The following is a 27285-nucleotide window of genomic DNA, read 5'->3' on the forward strand; positions in this document are numbered from 1 at the left end:
CAATCTGGTCACAGAAAGCAGCTTATAGACATGACCAAACACAAGTGCACAGCTGCAGACAGCTTAAAAAATGGCCTATCAGGTGAAAATCTGACCTCTCATTGCATAAAGTATCAGATAAAGATGTTTCAAAATATAGCATCTTCTGTAACTTGCATCTGCGCAGCTCCCAGCCTTGAGCTGTTTTCAGAATGAGAGGTGGGAAAGGGAACAGAGGGAGTTCAGTCTGTAGTTTTTTCCAGCCCCCCCCAGGGGGTGGGATAGGTGTATCCGAGCCCCCTCAAAGGTGGGGGGCACTCCAATTCACCCACCCCACTCTTCAGCACTGGCTGGGGAGCTCCCTCCGCTGTGTTTGCCCCTCCCATTCTGAAAACAGCAAGCCCTGGCCAAGAGGCCTGGCCATTGCTATGGGAACCTGGGTGCAGGCTCCCAGCCCACAGCTAGATTCCCCTCCTCCCTGAAACCAACAGTGAACTTCTGTTTGGTTTGGGGTAACACTGTAACAGACATTTTGCAGAAAATGTTCTGAGTTACAGCTGGGAGCTGCACTTATAGTTTCATAGCTGGTAGGATCGGAAGGGACCTGAGCAGATCATCAAGTCCGACCCCCTGCCATGGCAGGAAAAAGTACTGGGGTCAAACAACCCCAGCGAGGTGTTCGTCTAAACTCCTCTTAAAGGCCCCCAGGCACTTCTGAAATGTAATAGTTAGAGAAAGACTTTTGATGGAAAGGGTACTAAAGCATACGTCAGAGTATGAAGAAGCAACAGGGGCTAAATTAAATAGATGGAAAAGCACCATAAGGAGAGTGGGGATCTGGAGGGACTTGGGGAAGTTGGGCCTTCATATAAGAGAGAGAGAAATCAGAGTGCTTGGGATCCCAATGGACTCTGAAGGGAAAGGTAATACAGCATGGGAAAAAGTGATGGCAAGGCTATGGCAAATATTTTGGTTATGGTCTGGAAGGACACTGTCCTTTGCTGGAAAAGTGGCAGCATTTAAGGCTGTGACAAATTGCATTCCCACTGACATGCTGGCAGATAGCAAAAGTACAGAGGGAAATATATGGGTGTTCTTTTGGAATGTCACAAGAGAAAGGTTGCTAGATCTGAACTACAAAGCAAAAGAGATGGAGGAATGGGGGCGGCCAGACTTGCAAGGCAGTAATGGAGGGAGAGGGGAATGCAGTGCTTATCACCTGATTTCATGCAGCAGCAATTTTAAGGAAATGGGGAATGCCCTCCTTGCCACTTTCTGTCACAAAGTTTAATATTAAAGAGTAAAATGTGGATTGCAGCAACCTGAGTCAGACTTATATTGACAGTTTTCATGTTGCTATTGCTCCCATCATCAGCTTGCCCAATCTAGCAGGGGGTCCTACCCTTCTATAATCACTTTAGCTGAGGTGCAGGAAGTCTTAAATATGAGCAGATGAAACATTATGAAACCAGCATGGTGCTGTCACATGATTAAAAGAATATCTAATGGCATGTCTCAGAAAGAGATCCTCTAACAGTAATATATTCCAGTAGAAATAACTGATTTTTTCTTCAGCCAGTCAGAATCTCCCAGTGCAGGGAAAATTGCACAGCTGGACAGTCATAGCAAAATTAGACTGCTGAGGAATCTTTGACATCAAATGCTGTTGAGTGGTCAATGTTTTATTATAGAAAGCCATTTTGTTGTGTGGCAGTGCAGTAGTAGATGGTCAGTGCTGTTAAACTTTGCATAAAATCCAGCAACAAAGATTTAATGTTATTTTTTTTTTGCAAACAAGGAAAGGAATTAGTATACGCTCTTATTTAACATTTACATGCAACTACTCTTTCTGCCTTTTTCTGCCACATGCAGTTTAGTGTTCCAATGCAGCTTTCATTTTGAATTCAGTGGTGCTAAATCCTCTAGTTTCAAGTGGTCCCCATAAATTTTTTATACATTGATCTCAGACTCTGCCTGATCTTGTAGCTATGAAGATATGCAAAAATATAGCAAGTCTTGTTATTTTGAAGCAAGCCTTCTCAACAATTTTCTCCAGAATCAAGGTGTCCCATGGTTATGCTGCTGTGTATAGGGACAGCCAAAGAATCCTGAGGAAAGATCAAATTTTTGGAGATAGAAGAGCCAAACTTAACTGAGTAATTGTATATAAAAGTATGTATATGTGAGCGCATGCTCATTTACATGTCAACCTCACAAGGGTGCAACTAGCTCCTGTGGTCCAACTCAGCATAGCACTTAGGCATGCATTTCACATTAAACAGGTGGCTATATTAAAAGTAATTGAGAATTAAGCACATGCTTTGCTTTACCGCATTAGGACACTGATTGCAGAAGAGCCCAGCTGCTAGTTCTTTTCAGCCCTCCCAACTGGTTTGCACTGTGCATTGGCTCATCTTTACAATGCTCTCTGTGAAGCAAAGGACTTGAAACTTTTGTTTAAAAAAAAAAAAAAAAAAAAAGCTGAGATTCTTCTTCTTGGGACCAAAGGCTGGTTCTGTTAAAGTGCCCTGTAAGTCCCAACTACCCCTTCCAGATCCAGTGAGTATATCTGTGGAAACTTCTGTTCAACGCTGTAAAAGTTATTTTTTGTTATCCTGTGCTTGCTCTGGGTCTTGTTCCCTTACTCACATCACTGTAAATCTACTGACTTCTGTGGAGTTGCCTTTACTTTACACCAGTGGAAATGAGAGTGGATTCAGACCCTCTGTGTCTAATTAACATTTCTCTTTGAAGTTTCTCAAATGAATTTCATAAACAAATACATCTGCATTTCAATTAAGTATGATGACTAGGCACTGATTTATTCTGTTTGATGGGTACCGATAGCTTGCATGTGTGTCTTAATAGCAGGGTACTAAAGTTGAAATTAACATGAGACTGAGAAAGAAAGATTACAAAGATACCTTTAGTTACTCAACAGAGAAAATGCACATGCATCATTATCACTTAATTCTAAACATTTATGCAAGCTTCCTACGTCCTATAGTTTACAAGGCAATTTTCTGAACTGAATTATGTATCTTTTTTTACATGTAAAAAGAGACTAGTTCTAAACTTTTCTAATTCTTTGTATTCTTTTGTTTTTATGATGATTTTATATAACATTCATTAGAGGTAAAATGTTGATATTAAATCAATAAAGACATTTTCAAATAACACTTCAATGAATTTCTTTTGTAAGATATCTTTAGTGTCATTTTATAAAAACAAATCCATTATAATTAATGACAGGGAAGAGCAAACTCTTTTAGAGAACCACAACATTCTCTCTGGCAGGACTAGTGTATGCTATTTTTGTCCATGAACAGTTGAAGAGTTTAAGCTTCTTTAATTATCAAGCCTGAACTCTGACAAATCCCCCACTAACTTTAATATGAGTTTTGTTTGAGCTAGGCCCACAGGATCAGACTTATAACACATCAGATTTAGAAATCTTATTAGAATCCCGTCGTTTTTAGGTGTGGAAACACTAGGGTTACCATATTTCCAGTTTAAAAAAGGGGGATACCTGTTGGGGGGAGGGGGTAATATGACTGGGGGTGGGGTGGGGGCAGTAATATGCCTGTGCCCTGCCACTGCTCCACCCCACCCCTCACTCACAAGCCACACCCCCCAGCTCTGCTGCCGCCCTCGATTCCTGACCAACAGTACACCACCCCCAGACCATGCTGGTGCCCCTCACTCCCAACCTGCAGCCCCTCTTCCCACTGATACCCCTCACTCTCAATCCACAGCCCCCTGGCCCTACCTGTACCCCATGCGCCCAACCCATAGTCCCCTGACCCCCTGGTACCCCTTGTCACGGCAGGGTCCTACAGGAGGGCCGTGATCCCCTTAAGGCCCCTTCCTCCATGCCAAGTCGGCACAAGGGCACCCTCGGATTCTCGCCCGCCACGTCTTTGATGTTTAGATAAAGTTGGGAGGCTGCCTTACACCCTCTTGGTCACGGTTCGCTGTGGCTTCTGTCCCCGTGGACTCCCGGGCCCCTCGTGGGTCCCACTGTATGATGGGTGCTTTAGGGGCACCCTAGCCTTAGGGGCTATGCGTGGCTCCAACCACTCCTTATACCACACCCCAAGCCTCGCAGTTGGCATAGACGTTGGTCTGTCAAAATACACTTGCCCACTCTCTCTGGGGCTTCTCTGTGCTGCTGCCCTCTCTCTAGGGGTGCTCCGTGCCCCGTCTGGGCCTTCTTAAGAACACCGCCCCTCTCTTGGGGCTCTCCCTCTAATGCTGTCCCTTTCCTGGGGCTCTGTGCCCACCCTGGGCCTTCCCTGTGAAGCCGCCCTTCTCCTGGGGCCTTCTGTGCCCACTCTGGGACTTCTCAATCAAGCCACCTGTCTCTCGGGCCCACCGCACTACTACCCCCTCTCTCCAGGGTTTACTGCAGTACTCTGCCCTTCTCCGGGGTTTACCGCAGTACTCTGCCCTTCCTCAGGGGCTCACCATGCCCACACTGGGGTTTCTCAGTAGTACCCCTTCGCTGGGGCTCGCCACGCTCGCACCGGGGCTTCTCAGTAGTGCCCCCCTCTCTGGGGCTGGGGTCTATGTACCCCCGACGCTGTGCCCGCACTGGCGCTGGGGTCCTCACGCTCTGCTGTGAGTCCCCAATGAGGCCTCCTCCAACCCCTTATAGCCTCACCCAAACCGCCAGTGTAATACATAACAATAAAGCAAACACAAGCCTCTTGGCTACAACTTAACTTAAGGGCGCCTGGCTATAACAACATTGCTCCGATGTCCCGGAGCCGCCATCCTTTACTCGGCTTGAGTAGCACCAGTGGTTCTCGCATCTTAGCTTCAAGAGCTCCTCTCTGTCTGGCTGCTGGCAGTTAACTGCCAGCCTGGCCTCAGCCCCTGGGCCTTATGAGGGCCAGGCCCTGCCCTTTCTGGTCAGCTGACCTCCTGGTTGCCCCGGGCAACCCACAGCTGTGCTCCTTACTCCCTGCCAGGGCTCTCTCCCTGGCAGTTTCCCCTCTCTAGGAGCAGAGCACCGAGGTGCTCTGCGACACCCCTCATTCCCAAACCAGTCCCCCAGCCCCTTGCTGCCACAGCCCCCTTGCCCCCCACAGCCCTGCCAGTGCCCCTCACTCCTGACCCCCAGCCCCCTGTCCCCCAGCCCTGCTGCCCACACAGCTCCCTCCTACCACTCCAAGGAACCCCTTCTGCTCCCTTGCCCTACTGGATAGGCAGGCACCCCCCTCTCCCCCCTTGTGCAGCCCCAGTGCCAGCAGGCACCTGCCCCCCTTGCACACCCATCCACACACACAGACCACTCCCCCCCCAGAGTCCCAAGCCCTGGCCCTCCAACCTCCACTTCTCCACTTGCAGCAGCTGGCGTACATGTGCAGACACACATGATGCCCCTGTCTCCAATCGCCTTCCCCTGGTCTCCCCAGCCCCAAGCAGCTCCTTGACAGGACAAGATGGGAAGTGTTGGGAAAAACTCGATGCTGAGCAGAGGCAGAGCAAAATCCTGGATGTTTGTTGATATTTTAAAAAAGCACCCAGATGGAGATGGGAGGACCCAAAAAAAGGACATGTCCAGGAAAACCCGGACATATGGTAACCTTAGGAAACACTGTAAAAGAATATCTGATCACTGCAAAGGTATTTGAGGCTAGCGTAAAGAGTTTTAAGTGGATGTGGGTATGTATTCCAACTCTGCTTCACGTATTTAAATGTGAAAGCCTGGAATGAGTTATACTGTACCTAAAGTAAGAAAAAGCCAGTGGGATGGCATCTTCAACTGGAAGGTTCTTCACGATATGGTTTAGTTCATTACTATGATGCTAGTTTTTTTTAGCAGAGATTATATATTTTACAAGCTTCATTTCACAAATGGCCCAAATATGTTTGTACCATAAATGCAGAATCCAGAATCAATTAACAGATTTATTCAGACATAGGAAGATTATTCTTGGCAAGATATCAAGTTTCTCTTTTGAAAAATGGTACATTTTTTGGCCACTTGGCAGTATAAAAAGGTTATATCCAATATACTGGGAGAACATTTATAATATACATCTTGTCTCCAAATATGCTATTTAACATGTAATAAATGATAGTCATAGGATAAAAAATTAAAAGGATATACTGAATATGTTTTTAGATTATAAAGCAAATTTACTGACCCTAATGTTCTCCAGTGGAAAATTCTCTTATTTTTTTTCTTATCTCAAATATATATGTATGCATGCATTTACCTATGTAAATTTCTTAAACATTTATTTTCCTCCAACAAAAGTGAAAAACATTTTTATGGCATGTGTAAATTAAATTATATAAACATATCTATGGAAAACAATATATTGACAATGGCAGTTTATAGAAAAAATTATATAATGGAGCATAGACATTAACTGTATGAACTACAACCTCTTTTTAGTTTCTGTTACAAAAATCTGCTCGACAGAAAAGGATTCAAGACTTATGCAAAACTAATTTTAGAAATGTTTTAAACATTTAGAAACATGCCTATACTACACTGGAAAGCATATTACCAATACTACTTCAACTCTAGTTAGCTTGGATAATGACAGCAGTGAAGATATAGCAGCAGTTCTTAGTGTGTACTCTACTAGGTGGTCTGGGTACACAGGTTGATAACCCAGGTTGAAGTCCAAGCTGAAGCCACCATGTTTTCACTGCAACTGTTATCAAAAGCTAGCTACTTTACAGCCAGCACTGGAACATAGTTGAAACCTCCAGCTATGAAGATACACTCTAGGCAAGTTTATACCAGACTTTCCATCTCAAAAAGAACCCAGGTTTTCAGGGTACCATTTGTTTCCTGATGGGTGCTAACTGCTAACTGAATGGTGACGCGTGGCCAAGGCCAAGAAAAAACATTAACTAGTTTTTAAAGAAAAGAGTTAACATGCCATGTAATGTTACAGTTTAACTGTTTTATTTGGAACTGATTTTGTGTCTTGGACCTTATGCAAAACGTATTCAAATCAATGAGAAGGCTCTCATTGCCTGGATTGGGCTTTCAATTAGTGAACAACAAAACACCAACTTACTTCAGTATAAGCAGACCTGGAACTTCAACTTGCATCTTATACAGAGGTACATGTATTATGTGTCAGATTTTCAATTAAAATGACCTGAGTCAATATGGGTAACTGATACCTTCTAACCCAGAAGAGAATTCATAAGAAACAATGCAGGGGCTTCAGAAATCAGATTCATATACTGACCACTACTTTAGATATAACAACAATATGTTACTTACTCTTCTTCCTTTAGGTCCCTGTGGCCCAGGAGGTCCTCTTGCACCTGAAGGACCCTAAGTATTAAATCAGCTCATTACTGAACATCATCTACGAAAGGAACTCCAGAAACAGTAAGAGGGCTGTTATAGAATACATGTCTACTGTTATAGTAATTCAATAAAGACAATACAAAACAAAATATTTAGGGCTGTTGAACAGTTAAAAAAATAATTGTAATTAATTGTGAGATTAAAAAAATAGTTGTAACTAATCACAATTTTAATCATGCAGTTAAACAATAATAGAATCCCAATTTATTATAAATACTTTTGGATGTACACGCATGTATACAAACCCTAAATAGTCCCCAAGACCTGGCCCTCCAACCCTTGCCCACCCCCACCATACACTTACCTGAATCCAGCTGCTGAGTCTGCTCCCAGGACCCTGCCTGGCTGGCTGGCTGGCTGGTGTGTGTGTGTGTGTGTGTGTGTGTGTGTGTGTGTCCAGGCAGCAGCAAGGGGGGAGGGGCTGCTTTCCCCCCCAGCACACAGGCAAACATGCAGCAGTGAGAGGAGAGCAGCGATTAATGCGTCATCGTCAGCAATTCATGCACATTAAAAACTTAACGCACAATCAAATTAATGTGTTAATTGCAGGCATTAATCATGATTAACTGACAGCCCTAAAAATATTATTTCTTATTCAAGGTCCACATTCAATCATATCATCTCACTATACCTTGTCCAATAAGATAGGCTTAATGGTACATTTGTGCCATGGTTCTGGGGAAGAAATAGTAATGTGATGTTCTCATTTTGATATACTTTTCCTAACAGTGCCATCAGTTAGCTCATAACTTAGCTAGCTTACCAAAAAAGCACTGTATTCTACTTAGAAATTGTATTTAGAAAGGAGATTCAGTGTAATCATTGTGCATAATGCATCTTTTTCTAGTGAGCTGGTCTACATAAGAAATAAGACTTGTGGCCAGCAAACAGAGCAAACCTTTTGGTGTTTTTGGGTGCTTCAAGATTCATTTTCCATCCCTCATAAACATTTGGACACATGCAAATAAGGATAGTTAGTGAAGTTAACGATTAATAACAAAAACATAAGGAATCCATCACCCATAAAATTAAAATTTTAATGTGAAAGTAAACCATTTTTCTATACTTACAGGTAGTCCTTGTGGCCCTACAGGCCCAGGGCCACCGGGAGGTCCTGAATAGCCCTAAAATAAAAGTATAGAAAAGGGAATGAGTAACTCCTATCTAAATTGTCTGGAATGTACTACAAGCCACCATTTAATTTTCTGAGAGCATAAAAAAAACTGGTATTTGGCAGTCCCTTCCCCAAACATTTTGTATATAGAAAGAAGATGTACACAGATATATCATTGACATTATGAAGTGATATGCCGGGTTCTCTAACATTTTTAAAAATTTTTCCCCATCACTAACATTACTAGTCTGCCAGCTTGTATACTAGCTAAGAAAAATGCCACCCAAAAGCACGGTCTGGTGAGTCCAAAATGGTGGCTTTGGAGGTGCTGTTTGTTAAAACAATCTCCACTAAAACTGTAATAGAGAAAATCTACTTGCCAAGGTGTGATCAGGCACAGCTCTAGGAGTGTGTACAACATTTCCAGCCTGTCCTAGAGATGATTCAGTGTGGTACCTCCCACAGACACAGCATAACTAGTCTAGAACAGCTGATACAAAATCTATTAGCCCACTAATATGCCACTCCAGTGCTCTGCACCATCTTCCTTCTGAATGAAAGAGCTAGTTTCAAGCTCTCTGGTCTTGATTTTCAAATCCATCCCAAGGATTGAAAGGCCGCTTCTTCTCAGTGGTCTATGACCTACCACAACAGTTACTGTCAGTTGTTTCTGTGAAGAACAGTTTAGTGTTGTTTGTAAAATATCATTAAATCCAGAGGAGAGGGAGATGTCACGTAGTAATGTAATGCATGTTACCTACAATTCTCTCTGAACTTCTTACAAAGAACAAATGAAAAGCCTATAAATCTTTTCCATGTATTACTGAACCACTACAGTCCTTGGAAGCAGGCACATGTTCATATGTTAACTAGTGCCTTTTCAAAGCCAGGTTGGAGATGGGAAGATCCTTTGGAAAATGAATACAACTTTGCTTCCGTCTCCCGAGAATCTGCTTGAAACCAAGTTTGCAACAAGGAAAGGCTCAAGTGATAATGGCATGCTTATAACACTTACAATGAATAAGTGGATATTTATGGCTCTTAAGAGTCTTCCTTCCCCCTTCCCTTCCCCTCCATGCTCAGCAGCATGTTCCCTCCCCTTCCTTGCCCTCCCCACCTCCAATGCTGCTGAGCCCTGCTGACCCAGGGTGGTAGGGCAAGGGCTCCTAAGCTGCTCCTGCTAGGCTACATGTGAACCCAGGCTTGATAAGAGACAGCAGTGGCAGCTAGGTTCCCTTCCCCTGAGCCTGCTACCAAGCTGGGAGAGAACACCCAGGGGGACTGGATAAGAAAGCTAAACCTGCCTACTGCTGCTGCTGTCCCTGGCTGAACCCAGCTCCACACAGGAGAGCTGGAGAGGGCAGAAGTGGCTCTGGAGTTCCCTCCCACCCCACTCCCACCATTGGCACAGCCTGAGATAGTGGTGGTGGTGAGTACGGAAAGGGGAAGGTATGGGAGGGGAGAGGACTTGCAGCAGAGCATGGAGGGGAAGGGAAGGGGGAATTCTGACTTGCTTCAGGAGCTTAGAAAAGTCCCTGGCTACTACTCCCCCAGTGTGGTTGACTGAAAAGGGGGTGCATCTGTGCCATTGCACTCCCCTTGTATCTGCCCCTGAATACATCATGAAAACTACTTTCCAGGGTTACAATGGCCAAAATTAATTACTTTGAGGGAAGGAAAGTTCCATTGTAAATACTGCAAATAGACAGATATAACAGTTGTATCACTATTAAAGGATATTGATATAAACTGTTAAGATGTAACTGTTACATCTGTGTGATTCTATGCAATACAAGTCTAGCAAAACCACTCCAACTTTAATCTGGTTTCATTCAGGGTTAAAGTCAGAGTGATTCAAACATAAGTGCTGCTCTCCCTCCCCACCCAACCATCACTAATAAAGTGGCTGAAAAGTATGTTTTCCTACCCTAAGTAACATAAATCTGACTGTACCTCATTTATTGCTTACCATGACACCTTTCTCTCCAGGAGGGCCCACTGGTCCTGGACTGCCCCGCTCCCCCTTTAACAAACAATTGAAAAAAAAATAAACAGACAGATATTTAGGCAATTTCCTTCTACATGTAGAGTGGGAAGTTTTCTTCAGTCTGCAGCCCTTAGAATTCCTGTGACACGGGCAGCAGGCAAAGGAAGGCAAAAACAGAGAGCAGGGAGCACCAGCTTCTCTGGGGTGATTTCAGATCACAGATACAAGGTCCTTGCTGCCTTTACAACTGATATTTTGGAATTAGCAAGGAGTAGGAAGATGAGTGATTAAGTTGGGGAGTATTTTTGGGACTGCTAAGCAATCTGTGTAGGAAAAAAATATTAAAAGAAATAATACTAGACCAAACCATATATTATACAGATGTATATGGTACTTCATAGTACAGTTTGATACCATAAATTATGAAGTCGGAAAAGCATAAAGGAACAGCATAGTCATGGAAAGCATTATTCTGTCACTAAGAAGTTTATTTCCCTTTGCAGATAGATTAACTTTATTTTGCTACATTTCTTCTTCATTCAGTAACAGTATCTAAAAATAATCCTGTCTGAGTATAATTAGGAAGTGTCCACAAATTTAAAAAAGTCCTTTGATATCATATCTAGGCAAACAGTTACAATTAAAGCCTTCTATGACTTTTCTAAATTTAAGTTTTGACCACTGATATTTTCATGCTACATATTTCCATTCCCCGATAATATAAACTGAAAATAATTATATCATATTTTAATGGAAATTATAATGTAGTCATAGAACAGGATTTTTTCCAATAACATCCTCTTAAATTCCAGCTATGAACCCAAGGGAAATAATTTATCCCTGCAGGGTGGAAATGTGGATGGCGCTGATCATTTTGACAGTCTATTATGTTTTATTATAATTGAAACTGACATCCAGTCAAGTAAAAGTTTTCTGTTTTTCATCTTTTTTTCTTAAAAGAGCCTCATCAAACATTTTAAGTTTTACCAGACTTATTCATTTAACTGTATTTAGAAACTAGCTCAGAAATGTTATTAAATGCTTACTGCCAAGTAATAGTGTTCCACTTCTCTGTCAACTTCAGAACAAAGGGTATAGACACATGACATATTATGAAATAAATTGACTAAGTGGTAAAAGTGGGGCAGATGCATGACATACAGCTTTAAATCAGTATAAGTCACTCAGGAAGTGAGGACTAAATCTCCACTGGTGTAAATTACATTTAGGTCCTAATCATGTATCTATTCCCCTAGCCAATTATATCCCAGGGCAACAGCTTTACTCAGGGTAAAGAGACTCTCCACCTAGTCATAGAGCCTACTGTATGTAGGTATACAAGTTGAGCTAGCTTAGTGATTCTCAACCTGGATCCATGGCATCCTGGGGTGCCTTGACATCCTTTTAAGGGTGATGTGGGGTGCCACAGTGTTAGCCCTATTAGGTGTATAAACACAATTCATAAGATAAAATCAATGATTTCAAATAAAAACCATAGGACTAAAACATTTTGACCGGTTGTGATCTTTCTTTGCTCTTTGCAATAGAAAGATTGCTGTATTATTTTTCCATAATCAAAAAATGAGTGAAAACTAACAGTTGGCATTTTTGGAGAGATGCCTTAAACCTAACAAGGGGTGCCTTGAGTCTAAAAAGCTTGAGAACCACCAAGTTAGCTGATGGTGTGCCCACTCCATACTGGGCATGTCTACATGAGACATTTACTGTGGAGTAGACAAATTAGACTAAATACAAGTACTATCCTGCTGCAGCGTTTTTTTACTGTGTCTGCACTCTAAATGGACAATGGCCACTTGATTAAAACAAATAATAAACTCAGAGTAGACAATGCAGTGGGTAATAAAACAAGCACTTGGGAATGAAAAAATATCTCTTCTAACTATATCAAAGACACGACCTTAAATTTCTTTATAAAATAAAGTCCAAGGTGCCACAAGTTGTTTACAAATATTGGACAGGTGTTGCATTTTATTACATCTCTATTAGAATATTATTTATGTTACAGTAATCACTAAATTACCTATCATCAACATATAGTTTCACAAACTGATTAATATTGCCGAATATATTACAGTGCTATAATTTACCTTTTCACCAGGATTTCCAGCTGGTCCAGTTTCTCCAGGTAAACCCACAGATCCCTACACATGAAAATAAAACAGATTGTATTACAGCAATGCCTGTACTGATTCAGGCTTTTGTATCCACCAACAATCTAAGGCTAGATGGTACAGCCTGTATTCACCCTGGTAAGCCACTTGTTTCAAGTAGATGTAGTGGTTTTAGAAGGACTATTTGCATAAATGTTCACCTGTGAGAAATCCATTCATTTCAGTAAGTGACTAACTGCACTCAATAGAACTGTGCATGAGTGCTAGTCTCAGTGAGAAAGGGTTGTATTACCTAGCCAACAGTATTTTGGGACAGATAACATTGTTTTATGTCAAATCCCCCCCCAACTCTGTCCTCTCCCCACAGCACTTCATAATTTTCCCTACTATCCTGTTCTTCAGTATTTAGCAGGAACTTCACTATTAATGGACTAGCCAATTCCTGTCAAGACTGACTGAGGGTGGGAGGGGTGGGAAACGGAGTGCCATCACCCAATGCCCCATGCTGCTGCTGCTCTACCTCTGGGGCTCCCCACCCTGTCCGCTGCTGGCATTGCCCCCTGTTCCATCCTATCTGTTCCCTGCCATCATGGCAGTGGTCTGCCTTGCCAGTCTGTCCTCACCATCCTCCTCTGCCTCCAAGGACCAGGGCCAGTGTTGTGTTTTTTTGTGCTTGTGTTTTTTTTTTTATTTTCTGTTTGCATCTGTTGGATGCCATGGCAAGGCTGGATCTGCCTCCGGCCCTGTGCATCATCCCCCACCCCCTGCATTTGGCCCCGTGCTCCAGAACAGGGGGACGAGGCCAGCGCTGCCTCCGGGCCCTCAGTCCCTGCTGTCATGGGAAGGAGGGGGTAGGTGGAGATGGAGCCCTGCATCCATCCCTGGCCCACTTCTCACCCAGCTCCATTCCCTGCTGTGATGCAGTGGCGAGGTGGGATCTGCCTCCAGATTAGAGTGCCCCCCCAATGTCTGGCCCTGTGCTCTGTTGCTGCTATCTGCAAGCAGCAGCTCCGGAGGGTGGGGGGGAAGGAGGGGGAGTGACCAGCACTATTGGCTTTGCCCCCTGCTCTGTCCCCTCTGTCCCTGCCATCATGGTGGCGCTCCACTGTGCTGCTGCTTCCTGTCCCAACTCTCTTGGAGCACCCTGATTGGTTGCTTCAGTCAGGCAATCAGAGCGCGAATAAAGCATTGTGGACAGACAGACAGACAGACAGACTAAGGCTTTTATATATAGAGGATTCTGTTGGGAGTACATGACTGATGTAAGAAAGGTGGAAAGGTCCCCTGCTCTCTTATCCACAATCAGAAAAAGATGTTGCAGTAAAGTGGAATACTGCATTATTATGATAAAGCATTTGCATAATGGTAGCACCTACAAGCCTCCCAGGCTGGGCCTCACCATACCAGGAGCTCTACAAACATGACTAAAGGAGCTTCTTACTCTGCTAATACTTCAGTCCTGGCAACACATTTCCAAAAGAGTATAAAATATGTCACTGAATCAAAGACTGAGGGAGTCCAAATTCCTTCAAAGACAAAAATCTATTGGATTTGGGCTTCAATTATTTTCCTTGAGCTTACTATGGACAAACTGACCCTCTAAATAATAGGGAATGTTGGCTAAAGCACGGGATAAGATTCTCTACCTCTTTTTGCAATTAAATAACTGCATCTGGAGACTCCTCCAACAATATCCACTAGCAATGTACTAGATACAACAAGTGATCCATATGAAGAGGTTCCAAGAGCATGCTCTACTAATAAAAGTTGAAATAATTTCAAACTAACTCAGACTCTCTAATTCTGCTTTTGTTGAAGCCAAAGTAGGAATGTTAATAGTTGCTGGGTACTTCCAATACGCAATATCATTGTAACATTCAAAGAAAACTTAAAAAGATAAGATTTAATATCACTGTAATACTAGGCCCTGACTTAGCAAGGTACTTAGACACACAATTTAGGCAAGCGCACGCCTCCCCAAGTCAGTGCCTAGGGCTGGTGCCTCAATTGTCCCTCTCCCCCATTTGGTTATACTACTAAGCGTTGACCTCACTGAGTTCATTCACGTGCTTAAAGTTAGGCTCTTAAGCACCTTGCTAAATGAAGCCCCAAAACAGAAAACAAGAACATTTAGAGATAAGACTGTTTTAAGAGGGTAATTACTTGACTGCTACCCTGATGTTCCTCTCCATGGGTATAAAGGACTGAGGACTGCTTACATTTTTTCTTTTTGTCATCTATTTAGCAAATTGGTTACTTTTCTATTGACTATTTGGCTAAATGTCATTAGTCACAATCATAGGGTATATCCAAATAAGCATGTATATTGTGTTTCGCCAGGGAAAAATAGCAAGTGGCACGTAGTTATGCCACTACTGCTTGTCCCCAGGTAAAGCCCATGCACCTGCGCTCTGGCATGCAGGAAATTGCCCTGGATGGGGTAGGGGAGGCTGAATCCAGCATCTTGGCTGGCCCCAACAGCCTTGCCTGGGGTCTTCAGGGAGTCCTGGGGCTCCAGTGGTAGCAATTCAGGTGTGTGGAGCCTGGCTGGCAGTCAAAGCGTGGCTTTGGCCAGTCAAGTTCTAGTTTTGTGTGGCAAACACTGCTGCCACATGTGCTGCCTTGCTTTTTTTTAGTGTGGGTTTTTTGACACTGGGATCTCCCAATGTCAAAAAACCCTGCTGTGCTGCTAGATAGCAGCATGGTGGATGCCTGCATGTGCAGCATGTGTGGTTTACTGGTCTGTGACGCCATGCACACTTGTCTGGATGCTCATAGAGTTTCTCTCACACTCTGATGACTACTAATGTTCATGAAGAATATAAAAAAGGTTTATTTTAAAGGGCTTAAATTAATTTCAGAATCTTATCCTGTGTTGTTTGATGGTTTAGATGTTCATTTTAGATATTACAGTGATGAAACTGGGTTTCAGGGGTGGAAGGAAGGAATACATATATGAATAGCTGTGAAGACTAATATGCTGACAAAGAACTCAAAGGAGTTAATGGAAAGATTTGGAGTAAGATAGCTAAGAACACTGATATAAAATGTTATAATTCTGCACTATTTTTGTTTTTTAATCTATGTATAAAGAACACTGCTCAATGAAATTAACTGCTTTTTTCCTAAATCTCTCTAACATGTGTAAATTGAAAATAGGCAATCCTAATGCTTTAAAAGGCAGAGGTGATTGATGTTCTACTACTGAGTTGTTGTTAAAGCATTTTTTCCTTCTGAACTTTATTAGTACTTCTTTTTTTTCTTTTTTAAGAAAATGGAGTCCTGATTAATGAAAGAAGGGGAAAGAGCCTAAGGGCAAGTAGACATATCTATGTAGGGATGAACTAAATAAAGCCTATTAAGAGTGTTTGCAAAACTTTTCCACAAAAGGCTTATAAAATTTGCCTAGGAAAAAAATGAAAGCATCCCCAAAGGAAGAAAATTCCATTTAGCTCGTGGTTTAATTGAGATATAATCATTAATCCTACTGCACATGCTTTCCCCATACCCACACATTGTTTTACTTTTACTAGCTTCACCACATGACTCTACCATCCTGGAGACACATTCCTTTAGTTTGAACTGCCTCCAGTTTCTAAGGGAGAAAAGACTTTGAAAATGAGACAGCCTCTAAACAAATGCAAGTCAAAGCAATGCATGTGTATGTGTGTGTGTAGGAGCTGGGGGTTGGGGGGACTGTTCTTCATATTGAACAATAGAAGGAATATCTTGTTTAATATTAATGTATAATCAGTCTTTCAGACCAGTGGGAAAACAAGGGAGAATACCAAATGCTGACAGTGACATCTTGTGAAGATAGGTGCATTTGTCATTTTGTACATAGTAACAACTGCTCATTTACTTTAAGCAAAATCCTGGCATAAATTAAGGACTCCCATTGAAATTAATGGGAATTTTGCCACTCACTTCAAGGATTTCACCCCTTACAACCATTGAAGTCAACTGGATTGATCATGTGAATAATTGCTCACCCATGACAGTGAGGGGTTTATAATTTGACACTGCATTATTCCACATAACTGGGAAATAGAAGACAAAACAACTAGACTAATTAAACCTTAAATCAGTTACCTGCCCTTGTCTCTTATGAACAAGTAGGTACTTGTCTCCTCCTTCTGAGGTAGCTTAATGGCTCTGAAATTTGTGTCCTAAGCATAACGCACATCATAGCCTGAAATTAGGAATTTAATTGTGAAAAGAACATACAAGTGATCTGGCAGGCAGATCCTCAGATGCTGTTAATTGTCCCAGATCTAATGACTTAAATGCAATAGAACTATGACAGTTTATCCCAGCCTATGAATGTATTATAGGTAAGAAGTATTCTTTCTTCCTGCTGAGAGGCATCTTAGAATCATAGAATTATAAAAAATTAGGGTTAGAAGGGATCTCAAGAGGTCATCTAGTCCAACCCCTTGCTCAAAACAGGATCATCCCCAACTAGATCATTCCAGCCAGGGCTTTGTCAAGTCAGGCCTTAAAAACCTCCAAGGATGGAGATTCCACCACCTCTCTAGGTAACCTGTTCCAGTGCTTCACCACCTTCCTAGTGAGAAAGTTTTTCCTAATATCCAATCTAAATCTCTCTTGCTGCAACTTGAGACCATCGTTCCTTGTTCTATCACCTGTCAACATTGAGAACAGTTTAGGTCCATCGTCTTTATAACCACACTTAAGATAGTTACAGGTAGGGCTGTGCAAAGCTTCAGTTCCTGATTTGATTTGGTGGAGATTTGGCCCAATTTGGTGGCCAAATCTCTGAATCCGAATCAAATCAGAGGACCCTTTGATCTCCCCAAATCAAATCGGAACCCTCTGAATCAACTCGGAGAGATTCGGTGATTTGAACATAGACACAGTTTTAAATGTTTTTTCTACATACCTCTAGGTAGCAGGCGGCTCATGAATGCTGCGATGCTAGGGCAGATGGAGTGTCCATCTGCCCCGGCATTGTACCATTCACGAGCCACGCTGGTACCTTGAGGTATGTAGTGAAAACATTTAAAGCTGTGTCTATGTCCGAATCATTGATTCTCTGAATCAGCCTCAAATCTTCAGATTTGGATTTGGCCAAATCGAAACAGGGACAGTGAATCAACAAATCCAATCAATGAATCAAATCACTGTCCCTGATTCAGGCCAAATCCAAATATGAATCCAATAGGGCCCACTTCGCACACCCCTAGTTAAAGGGTGCTATCAAATCTCCCCTCAGTCTTCTATGTAGACTAAATAGGCCCAGTTGCCTCAGCCTCTTCTCATAAGTCATGTGCCTCAGCCCTCTAGCCATTTTCACTGCTCTCCGCTGTACTCTTTCCAACTTGTCCACATCCTTTCTATAGTGGGGGGCCCAAAACTGAACACAGTTCTCCAGGTGTGACCTCACCAGTGTAGAAGAGAGGGAAATAATTACTTCCCTTAATCTGCTGGCAACACTTCTACTAATGCTAGTAGCCTTCTTGGCAACAAAGGCACACTACTGACTTATATCCAGCTTATTTTCCACTGTAACCCCCAGGTCCTTTTCTGCAGAGCTCCTGCTTAGCCAGTTGGTCCCAAGCCGGTAGCAGTGCATGGGATTCTTCCATCCTAAGTGTAGGACTTTGCACTTGTCCTTTTTGAACTGCATGAGATTTCTTTTGGCCCAGTCCTCCAATTTGTCTCGGTCACTCCGAATCCTAGCCCTAACCTCCAGCGTATCTGCTCCACTCTCCAGCTTGGTGTCATCCGCAAACTTGCTTAGGTTGCAATCTATCCCATCTTCCAGATAGTTAATGAAGACACTGACCACAACTGGCACCAGAACTGACCCCTGGGGCACTCTATTTCATTTTGAGAACATTTAATACAATCACATATAGAAACTGCTTGGGGATGTGTTCATTTGAAATAGTTGCTTTTCCTCTAATGAAACCTCTCAGATATTTTTTCATTTTACAGTGCAGCCCAAGTTTGCATAGGGAAAACTGAAAATGCCCATGCTCAGGCTGTGTTGGAGACTACTTTTTGTTACATATGCAGTAATAAGCATAGGCTCCTTTTCCCTCAGACATAAAATGTAAGGAGGGTGAAAGAAAATGCATTGAGAAGTAAGGGGATAGGGAAGGTAGCAGAAAATCTGTGTGCAATGGCAGAAGAAAGCATAGTTCTAGCTCTGACTTAACTATTTGGAGAGGTGGAAAGAATAAAATAGACATTCAGCATTTTGTAAAATATAAAATAAATAATGGTAGGGCAACATATAAGGAATTTTATAGCAGTAGGGACACAACAACACGGCCTGTAGATATGGAAAATGTTATATAAATTTGGGGTGCAGACAGTAGTGCAGCTCCCCGTTGTAACCAAGAAGGAAGTGTACCGAGTTACAATGATCTCCTGGAACAAACAGAAATTCACTGTTGGTTTAATGGGGAAGGGGAATCTAGCAGTGAGTTTCCCCTCACAATAGCTCCTGCTCACTGCTAGGGTGCAAAGTTTTCAGAATGGGAGAGGGGGAAGGGAGCAGCGAGAGCTTGTTCTAGGAGTTCCCCAGCCAGCACTGGGAGGTGAGGTGGGTGAATTTGAGCCCGGTTTGGCTCCAATACACCCGGCCCACTTCCCTGTGGGGGCTGAAAAACCCCCAAACCGAACTCCCTCCTCCCATTCTGATAACAGCACAAGGCTGGCAGGCAGCGCAGACTAAAGTTACAGATGATATTGGAGAACTTGATTCAACGCTGCCTGTGGAAGATCCTCCAAATCCAGCGGGAAGAGAAACACACCAATGTTAGTGTCCTGCTGCAAACAAAAAACAGAAATATTGAGGCAATGATCATCCAGCATTAACTTTGTTGGGCTGGCCATGTCATCATGATGTCTGACTTCAGACTCTAGAAGCAAGTTTTATTTGTCCAGCTCAGCCAAGGTGTACAGTCAAAAGGATGGCAGAGAAAGTGCTTAAGGGACATTGTCAAGGCTACTTAAAAAAAATGCAACATGGAGACTGTTGCACATGACTGCCCCAAATGGAAGAAGAGTCTACTGCAAGGATCTCAGTACTTTGAAATCTCACAACAGCAACAGGAGACGGAAAAGCCAGAGTGGCAGAAACAGCATGTCACAGACCAAATGAAAAATCCAGAGCCATCCACCCCACATGGAAACACACGTCTGAGCTGCAGTAGTCTGTTGATCCTGGATAGGCCTTATCAGCTGTCTTTGGACACACAGGTAAGTCAATCATCCTCAACTATGAGGGATTGCCAAAGAAGACAATGCAGAACTTGATTACATATGTGAAGTGGGTAGATTTTTAACAGTACAAATAGGAGCTAAGGACCTAACTTTCACTGGGAGGTGGGAGGCTCTCTGCCATTTATGCTTTTGAAAATCTTTCCAATGGTGCAAAACAGGTGAGAATTCTGATTCAAAGTGTTCCCTTGTTTGTAAACCTTCTTGCATCTTGTTAATTAACAAACTAACAGTTTTCTGTCATTTCTTCTTAATGACGTGCAAAACAAGTTCAGGAAACCATTTTAACTATACCTCAAATTTTTCCTAAAATAAGTAATTTGTATGGTTGCCAATTGGAAAAAAAATCAAACAAAACTGCAACAGTTAGCAGCTATACACAAACATGCTCCAGGTTTTGAATGCATTATGGCCTCACAGAATGATACCTCTATTATCAAACTCCAAGAAAATTGCTTCAGGGGGTCAGGTGCTATTGCAAAGTGAGTATTGTATGAAGCATGTTTTCAATATCCTTTCCATAGTAAAGGTCTGGGGCAGGATATGGATAGTTTAAGTGGAACATTTAAAAAACGTGGAGTTTGAAGGAAGAGTATAAGGCATCCAGAATATGTCATACAACCGTTAATGAAAGATGGCAGAAATATGAAAGCTAGCACTAACAAAATATATGTAACTGTGTTGCATCTGTAAGACATTGAATTAGATCACACAAATTAGACTGTGATTCAAATACTGGCAATTTCTATCTTTATATATGCAGGAACATAAACAAGTTTAACTAGCATCAAGCAACTTTTACTGGCCCTTAAACAAAAATTTGTTTTTCAGGAGCAATACTATTCACACACCAGTTAGCTCATACTCCAGTTTAGTCTATTGAAATCATTGCTATATACATTTACAGAGCAAAATAACAATGACGTCAGTGATTTCTGCCTTTGAGCAAAGGATGCTTTGCTGTATATATACATTTGTGTAAGTTCAAGGATGTCTAGCCCATGCTACTGGAAAATACTGGGTGCAAAATAACGGCTAGATTTTGTGATTTCCACATTACTGTTTTCTTTGCATTTAAGCTGCTTTGGGAAATTCACTGTTTAAGTATATTGTGATTGCAATACAATTGTCGCAGGCTGCAAAGGTGCTTTGCAAATCCCTGACCTTTGGGAGGTGAGTTAGTTGACATGCCCAGTCAGCTCAGAAAGGAATGAGATGGCATGACAGGCCATGTCCAGAGCTAGTACAATTTGAAGAGGCTAAAATAAAAATGGGGGAAAAGAAAAGGATTAGGGGAAAGAGAAACATGGAGAGAATATGGAAAATCAGCACAGACGAGCTAAACTAAAGCCCACTGAAATCAACGGGGGGTTTTCCATTGACTGAGTGACTTTCAGATCTGGCTATAAGAGAAGGTGGTACAAAAAAGAAGAGCAGAAGGAAGGGAAGAATGTAGGAGGAAAGGGAAAAGGAAATTAAAGGGAGAGCCAGGAGGCAAGGGAGCAAAGAGTGAAAAGGAAAAGAAGGGGAAAGAGACCAGAAAAAAAGAAGGAAATAAAACAAAGTAAAAAGAATTCAAGAAGAGGAGAAAACCAGGCAAAGAGTGTGATGAGAAACAAAGGGGAGCAGGCAAACCAATGCAAAGCAAGGAAAAGGGAGGAGAAAAAGTCACATGCTGAGGGCAGCTCCAGAAGCATACTAGAAAGCAGGAGGATGGGAAAGGTACCAGAAAGAAGAAGATGACTGTCATGAGCCCATTTTGTTTTGGGGTGTCGTAGCATGTTGTGGAGGTTTTCCTGTGTTTTATTGTATTGATATGGCATGTGTGGTCTTGTTGGAAAGCCCATGCTATGCTGTATCCATTTACATTTTTTTCCATTATATACATTTGTCTATGTATATCTTTATAATTTTGGGCATGGTTCAGCCAACAGACTGAGACATGCATACTGAAAGACAAGTGCCACTCCCAGACACAGGCAGAAGATGACATTACTGGGTTGGGCATCCAGTGTCTACCTGCAATGGGGGAATCAATGCCACAATGGAGGCAACTAAGAGAAATGGTCCTTTAGCCAGTGGGGCTTCAGGGACCTCAGGCAGACCAGAAATTTCTAGAGGATTCTGGTGACTTGTGAGTAATGAGAATAATGTTGTGGGGGCGGGGGGCTGGTTGGAAGTGATTTAGGAAGTTAGCTGTGGGATATGCTTGGTCTTTTGAATTTTCCCCAAGCTGGAGATGGTTCTGCCAGGGTTGATAGTATCAGCAGTAAGCTGATCTTGAAAAACACTGGCAGGTCTCTCAGAAGGGCTATGGTGTAGCCAGAGGAGAGGGTAAGAAACTTTTTTTGTCTTTTTATGTCCGTCTCCAAATGTACAGTCTGTTTGTGTTGTATTATTATTATTATTATTACTTGCCCACAGATCAGAAGGACTAGTCTCTGGACAAGCAGTATTCTAGGCTAGCCCTTTCTGCAGAAAGGGGGAACCTAAAATGTCTTCCACAACCGAATGGGATGGCCACCTAGGGCTGGTAGATATTCCCTTACTGAAGCTGCAAAGTCCAGTATAAGGGCAGTGGAGCTGAGGTTTGATGGGGGTAAGGAGTTATCCCAGAGCAACTTGGGCTTGTTCTTTAGGGCAAGTAGCAGCTCAGTGGAGAGGAACTCAGAGCCTCTGTGGATGGGATTGTCACAAGGACAAAGAAAAGAGAAGAGAAAACAGGGACAAGATTTAAACGGCTTAAGGTAACACTCAAACCTGCACTGCCATGGCAGAAATTCCTGAGTCTGCAGGCAGAGCTTAGCCACTTCTTCAGGGTGCCACTGCTTGGCAGCTGTCTGACAGCATGTGTGACATTCCTCTACTTTCATGGTCTATTTAGCAGCTGGTGCCTTCCCAGACTGCACTACCCAGACTTCAGCTTTTGAATGGATCGGCACTGAACCAACGTGTATGAGCTTTGGCAGCAGCTGCTGCTATGTGCTACCAGAAACAGACGTTGCTTTACAAGGGGAGGAGAACAAAAAAACAGGAAAGGGCATCAGTACTTCTGCTTTCCTCTACAGATCAACCTGTAGAGTGGGGTTGCCCAACTGGCAGCCATAACCTACGTGTGGTCCCCAAGGAGTTAACCTGCCCTACCCTCTGGCTCTTGGTTCAGGTTCAACTTTCCTGATCATTCTTTTGCTTCTGTTGCCAGAGTCTCCAGGCTCCCCTTCCCTCCTCTATTTTCTGCTGCCTGTCCTTGTTCCTGGGGATGGGGTGGTGTGGTGCAGCGCACAGGCCAGAGAAAGCCTGGGGCCAGAGAGCTTGAGTGGACCCAGGGACACCATCATGATGCAGTGGGGGGCCCAATCGGGAGGGGGGACCTCATGGCATGTGGCTGTGGGGACTGTGGCTGCCAGCCACTCAGAAGTTGGAAAACCCTCCTGTAGAGCTTCCTGCTCCATAATGGGATCTCTTGGACACATATAGAAAAATCTATTACGTTCAGCCAGGCAACTTCCAAACAATCAAGGTACAAATGTGGATGGAGAGCTAATCTTAGATTGTGGGAAAGTAAGTCTGGCAACCTGGAGAGAAAAATCAGCAACTGCGTGAACAGATGCAATGTGTATGTGATCCAACACTTGCTAGCAATGCTGAAAAGCATAGAGAAGATTTTGAGGCCAGGGGCAGAGGAAAACATTCCAGAGAGTACTTGCTCTGATGTGGAAGCATTTATTGTTTTGATTGGTGTCAAACAGCTCTGTTGGTCAGGACTACTATCAACGCAATAAAGACTTGAGAACTGAGTTGATCACTCATGGCCAGCTGAGTACTGTTTACTGAGGTAATCCGCCAGACCTTTGTTCCTGGTAGGTGACAGGCCATTAGTGTTATGCTGGGAAGCCAGTACCATTTGCTCAGCTTGGTTGTTTCAGGAAGGGCATAAAGAGACATGATCCCATGGGGCATGATACACAGAGGAGGTACTGCTTATCAGGATCTGTGTTGTGGTTTCTTTTACGAACAGTCTCTGAGATCCTGGTGGTATCAGCAATAAGGCCAGGTCTGGGGATTCAGTGTCACTAGTTAGTAACAGCATTATGAAGGGCCTTGGTACTCCTATGTCTGCAACTATGGGTATCGCTGCCCTAGAGAATCTTTGCCAGAGCTACGAGATGTCTGAGACAAAGCACCAGATGAACCAGCCTGTTCAAGTTGATCAGGCACATGGGCTGTGATTTAGAACAGTGTTTCTCAACACAAAGATCATGTAGGTGGGACTTCAACACATTGCCCGATTGAAAAAAATCAAAGTTGTTTACACTTCAAATAGATGAATCAACAGATATCTTGAACAGTGCAAAAGTGGGGTTTTGTTTTTATCATGGTGGGACCAGGGTTTTTTGACAAAATGGTTGGTGGGATGTAAGGTGCAAAAGGCTGAGAATGGCTGATTTAGAAGACTCAGTGGGAGTGGGTGGAGGGTGGTCAACAATTACTTTCTTTAATCACTCCCATTCCAGGAAAGGTGATCAGTGCTGGGAGTCACTTCTTGTGTGGAATTTAGTCCTACTTGACATGGTGGAGGCAATACCAGGTTCCTATGCCAAACTTGGTTTGATGCCTGAAGGCAGCTGACTCAAGGGACTACAGTCCCCTTCTTGATACTGGCAATGGGAGTTTTCCGGATAGCATCCCTACTTACAAAGAAATTGAAAGAGTGAGACTTCTGACATTAAAACCCCTTTTTTGAGTCTCAGTAATGTCTTTCCAAATCAGATGCTCCTTTTATTGGCTGCTTCAGCAGGTTCAGCGTTAGCAAAGTGCAGCCAGACTAGTACATCCAGGTGGAAATGGACTAGCAGAATATATGGAATAGCAGTCTGGAGTGCTAACCTTGCACAAGGAGAAAAGGTACCGACTATCCCTTACTTACTGCATTAGGTCTGCACACAGTGCACTTGGCTTGAAGGCAGAGGGTTTAGGTTTGGTCAGGTGGCAAAGCACTGACTATCAGACAGAAAAAGAAAAGAAGCTAGAAAGTCAAAGAATAAAGGATTGCCAATATGGAAAAAAGCTCCTTAGACCAAACTCATTCTAGCATCAGTAGTAATTACGAACAAAAGCTTAAAAATTTACAAAAGCTTAAAAAATAGAATACACCCTCAATAAAAGGGTGTTTCAGGTGGATACTGTCAAGTTCTGTCTTCCTGTCATGGGTGACAAGAGAGAACTGAGCAGCTGTGTCTACCGGCGTGGGCACAGGAAGAGGTATAGTGTATAGGCACGGTTCCAGGGAACACCATTGATCAAGAGTCTGATCCCAAGAGCATGAGGAGCATGTGTACAATGAGTGAGTGGGATTTACATGGTAAAGACACAAGGAAGGCTCTAGTTTTAGATGATCAGAAGAAGCACTAAAAGAACTCAGCCACTGTCCAATTATGGGGGGGAAGGTAAAATAGGAGTTAAAGATTACAGTGAAGTTACAAGTCTGAGAGCCAGGAAGGTTGGGGGCGGGGGGGGGGGGGGGGGGGAGAGAGAGAGAGAGGGGGGGGGGGCGTTCAAAAGGAATGGAGAGGAAAAGGAAACACAATATCAATTCTATGACCACCAGGAGTAGAGAAGAAGGGTCAACATGCAGGAACCAGGACAAAGGCAGAAATTCCAGTAGGAAGATTGAGGGAACAGGAAACCAGAAACAACAAGTGGAACCTAGGACAACAAGACAGAATCAGAAAACTACCAAAAATCAGGTAGCTGAGGTCAAAGTCAGGTATCTGTCCAGCTGCCAGGATGTCAAGCCAAGTTCATGTTCAGGGAAGGAGCTGATCAAGATGGGGAGATCAAAGACAGGAACAAGGCTGACGGATGCAAGACAGTGACACCTGACAATGCTGTTCCCAGGGCAGGCTTTATGTGAAGCGGAACAGGCTCATGGCTGTTACTGGTTTACCCAGGGCACCATTCCTTTATTGGGAACTCATTGGAGGTCCCAAGCTGAGCTAGGGCTGGTGTCTGGCCTATTGCCTGGTGGTGCTATGATATATCCTTCTGCATCTGGGGAAAGAAACCCCAGGTTTGAATCACAGAGGTCCTGACACACTGTCTGTTTGAAATGAAAAGCAGAACAGAGAGCACAGAATAAGGGATTATAAACGATGGTAGTGGTACCAGTAGAGGCAAAAGAGGACCAAAACTCCTCAAGGGATATTAGCAATTTTCATTTTTAAAAATTCTCTTGTCCTGAAAAGACAAAGTAGTGTAGGAATTAAGCACAGAATTTACAGACAGGGCAAAATCCATGGGGACACATTTGCCTTCTACCACTATTGCTTCAGGGGTGGAGGGAGACCTGGAGCAAGTCCTTCCCCACTTCCCCTTCCCCAGCTTCCTGTGCCTGCTCTCTACCTGGTTCCCTGGTGCCCTAAGCAGGCCAGGGGGCTCCAGTTATGCTTCATCCCCACACCCTACAGTCTGAGGACTGGTATTGTGCCCACTCTTAAGTAAATCCTGGATCTGCCCATGTTTATAGATATTGATTTACAAAAACAAAATACTTTTTTTATACCAATAGTCTGAGTCACAATACGTTGTTCTTCCATTGAACTTTCTCAGAGTTCAAAGGGCACTTCAAATCCAGGGATTTGCTTCAGCTAACTATAGGGAGGCCAACTGATGATAGATGATCTATTGAGGTCCCTTCCAACCCTAACATCTATGAATCTATGAACTGCAAATTCTGGATCCAGGTACCTTGTGGTTTGAGCCCATCTCTGCTTATTACATAAGAGGACAAATATGTTCCAAAGGTAGTTTATTAAATCTAAGACCTTTGGGATTCCTGTAATCCCTAGGGCACAGCAATGCATGCCAAAAACCAAGCTGAGTTTAAGTACTTTATGCAAGGAAAAGTAAAGAAAAACAATGACATGAAAGAGTTAAACATGGCATGACCTTGTTAAAAAAATTAGGCCATAAACCTTCATTTACAAGCATTTCTGTATCACTCAGTGTCATTTCTGTATCATAAATATCACTTTCCAGAAGCCTGCTGGATAGAAAAATTTTCATGGAAAATGGGTCAGTGTCTACATTTCAAATCTAACACATGCTTCAGAAAGACAAAGAATCCTGCCAAAGGCATATGCTGTGCATTAGGAACTAGTCTAGAGTGCAGTAATTGAAAACATATTGTAAACTTAGTGCAAAATGGAGTATGCAGTAATCCATTAAAAAGCTTGGTTGGGAAGAAGTGAATAATCAGTCAGTTGCAAAAAATTCCTGTGGAAGCCCTTACCTGTCAGATTGTATAAACTAATGCTTTCTTTTTTATCAACAGAACACTTTCCAGTATAGCATTATTTTATTCATAATTCAAAATTTCAGTGGATTCATTAGCAATCACTTTAATTAAATGATACAAATAACCACATATATATTGTTTGCTTGTTTGTTTGTTTGTTCGTATTTTTAACTA

The 27285-nt window shown here is 42.9% G+C and overlaps 1 protein-coding gene across 7 annotated transcripts in view; it reads right to left on the bottom strand.

Moving 5' to 3' along the window:
• Positions 1-27285, bottom strand: part of COL24A1 (collagen type XXIV alpha 1 chain) — a 286537-nt gene that overhangs the window by 88459 nt on the left and 170793 nt on the right. For 5 of the 7 annotated variants that reach the window (XM_059728018.1, XM_059728017.1, XM_059728015.1 and 2 more), the window contains 5 exons: positions 12537-12590; positions 10411-10464; positions 8398-8451; positions 7632-7748; positions 7238-7291 (listed from right to left, as the gene is read on the bottom strand). In XM_059728018.1, the coding sequence (XP_059584001.1) occupies positions 7238-7291; positions 7632-7748; positions 8398-8451; positions 10411-10464; positions 12537-12590 (333 nt within the window). The remainder of the gene's footprint in view (positions 1-7237; positions 7292-7631; positions 7749-8397; positions 8452-10410; positions 10465-12536; positions 12591-27285) is intronic. The other 2 variants (XM_006277520.4, XM_019489049.2) reach the window with 1 other exon arrangement.

The sequence above is a fragment of the Alligator mississippiensis genome, chromosome 5 (genome assembly GCF_030867095.1).
Source record: "Alligator mississippiensis isolate rAllMis1 chromosome 5, rAllMis1, whole genome shotgun sequence".
NCBI lineage: Eukaryota > Metazoa > Chordata > Crocodylia > Alligatoridae > Alligator > Alligator mississippiensis.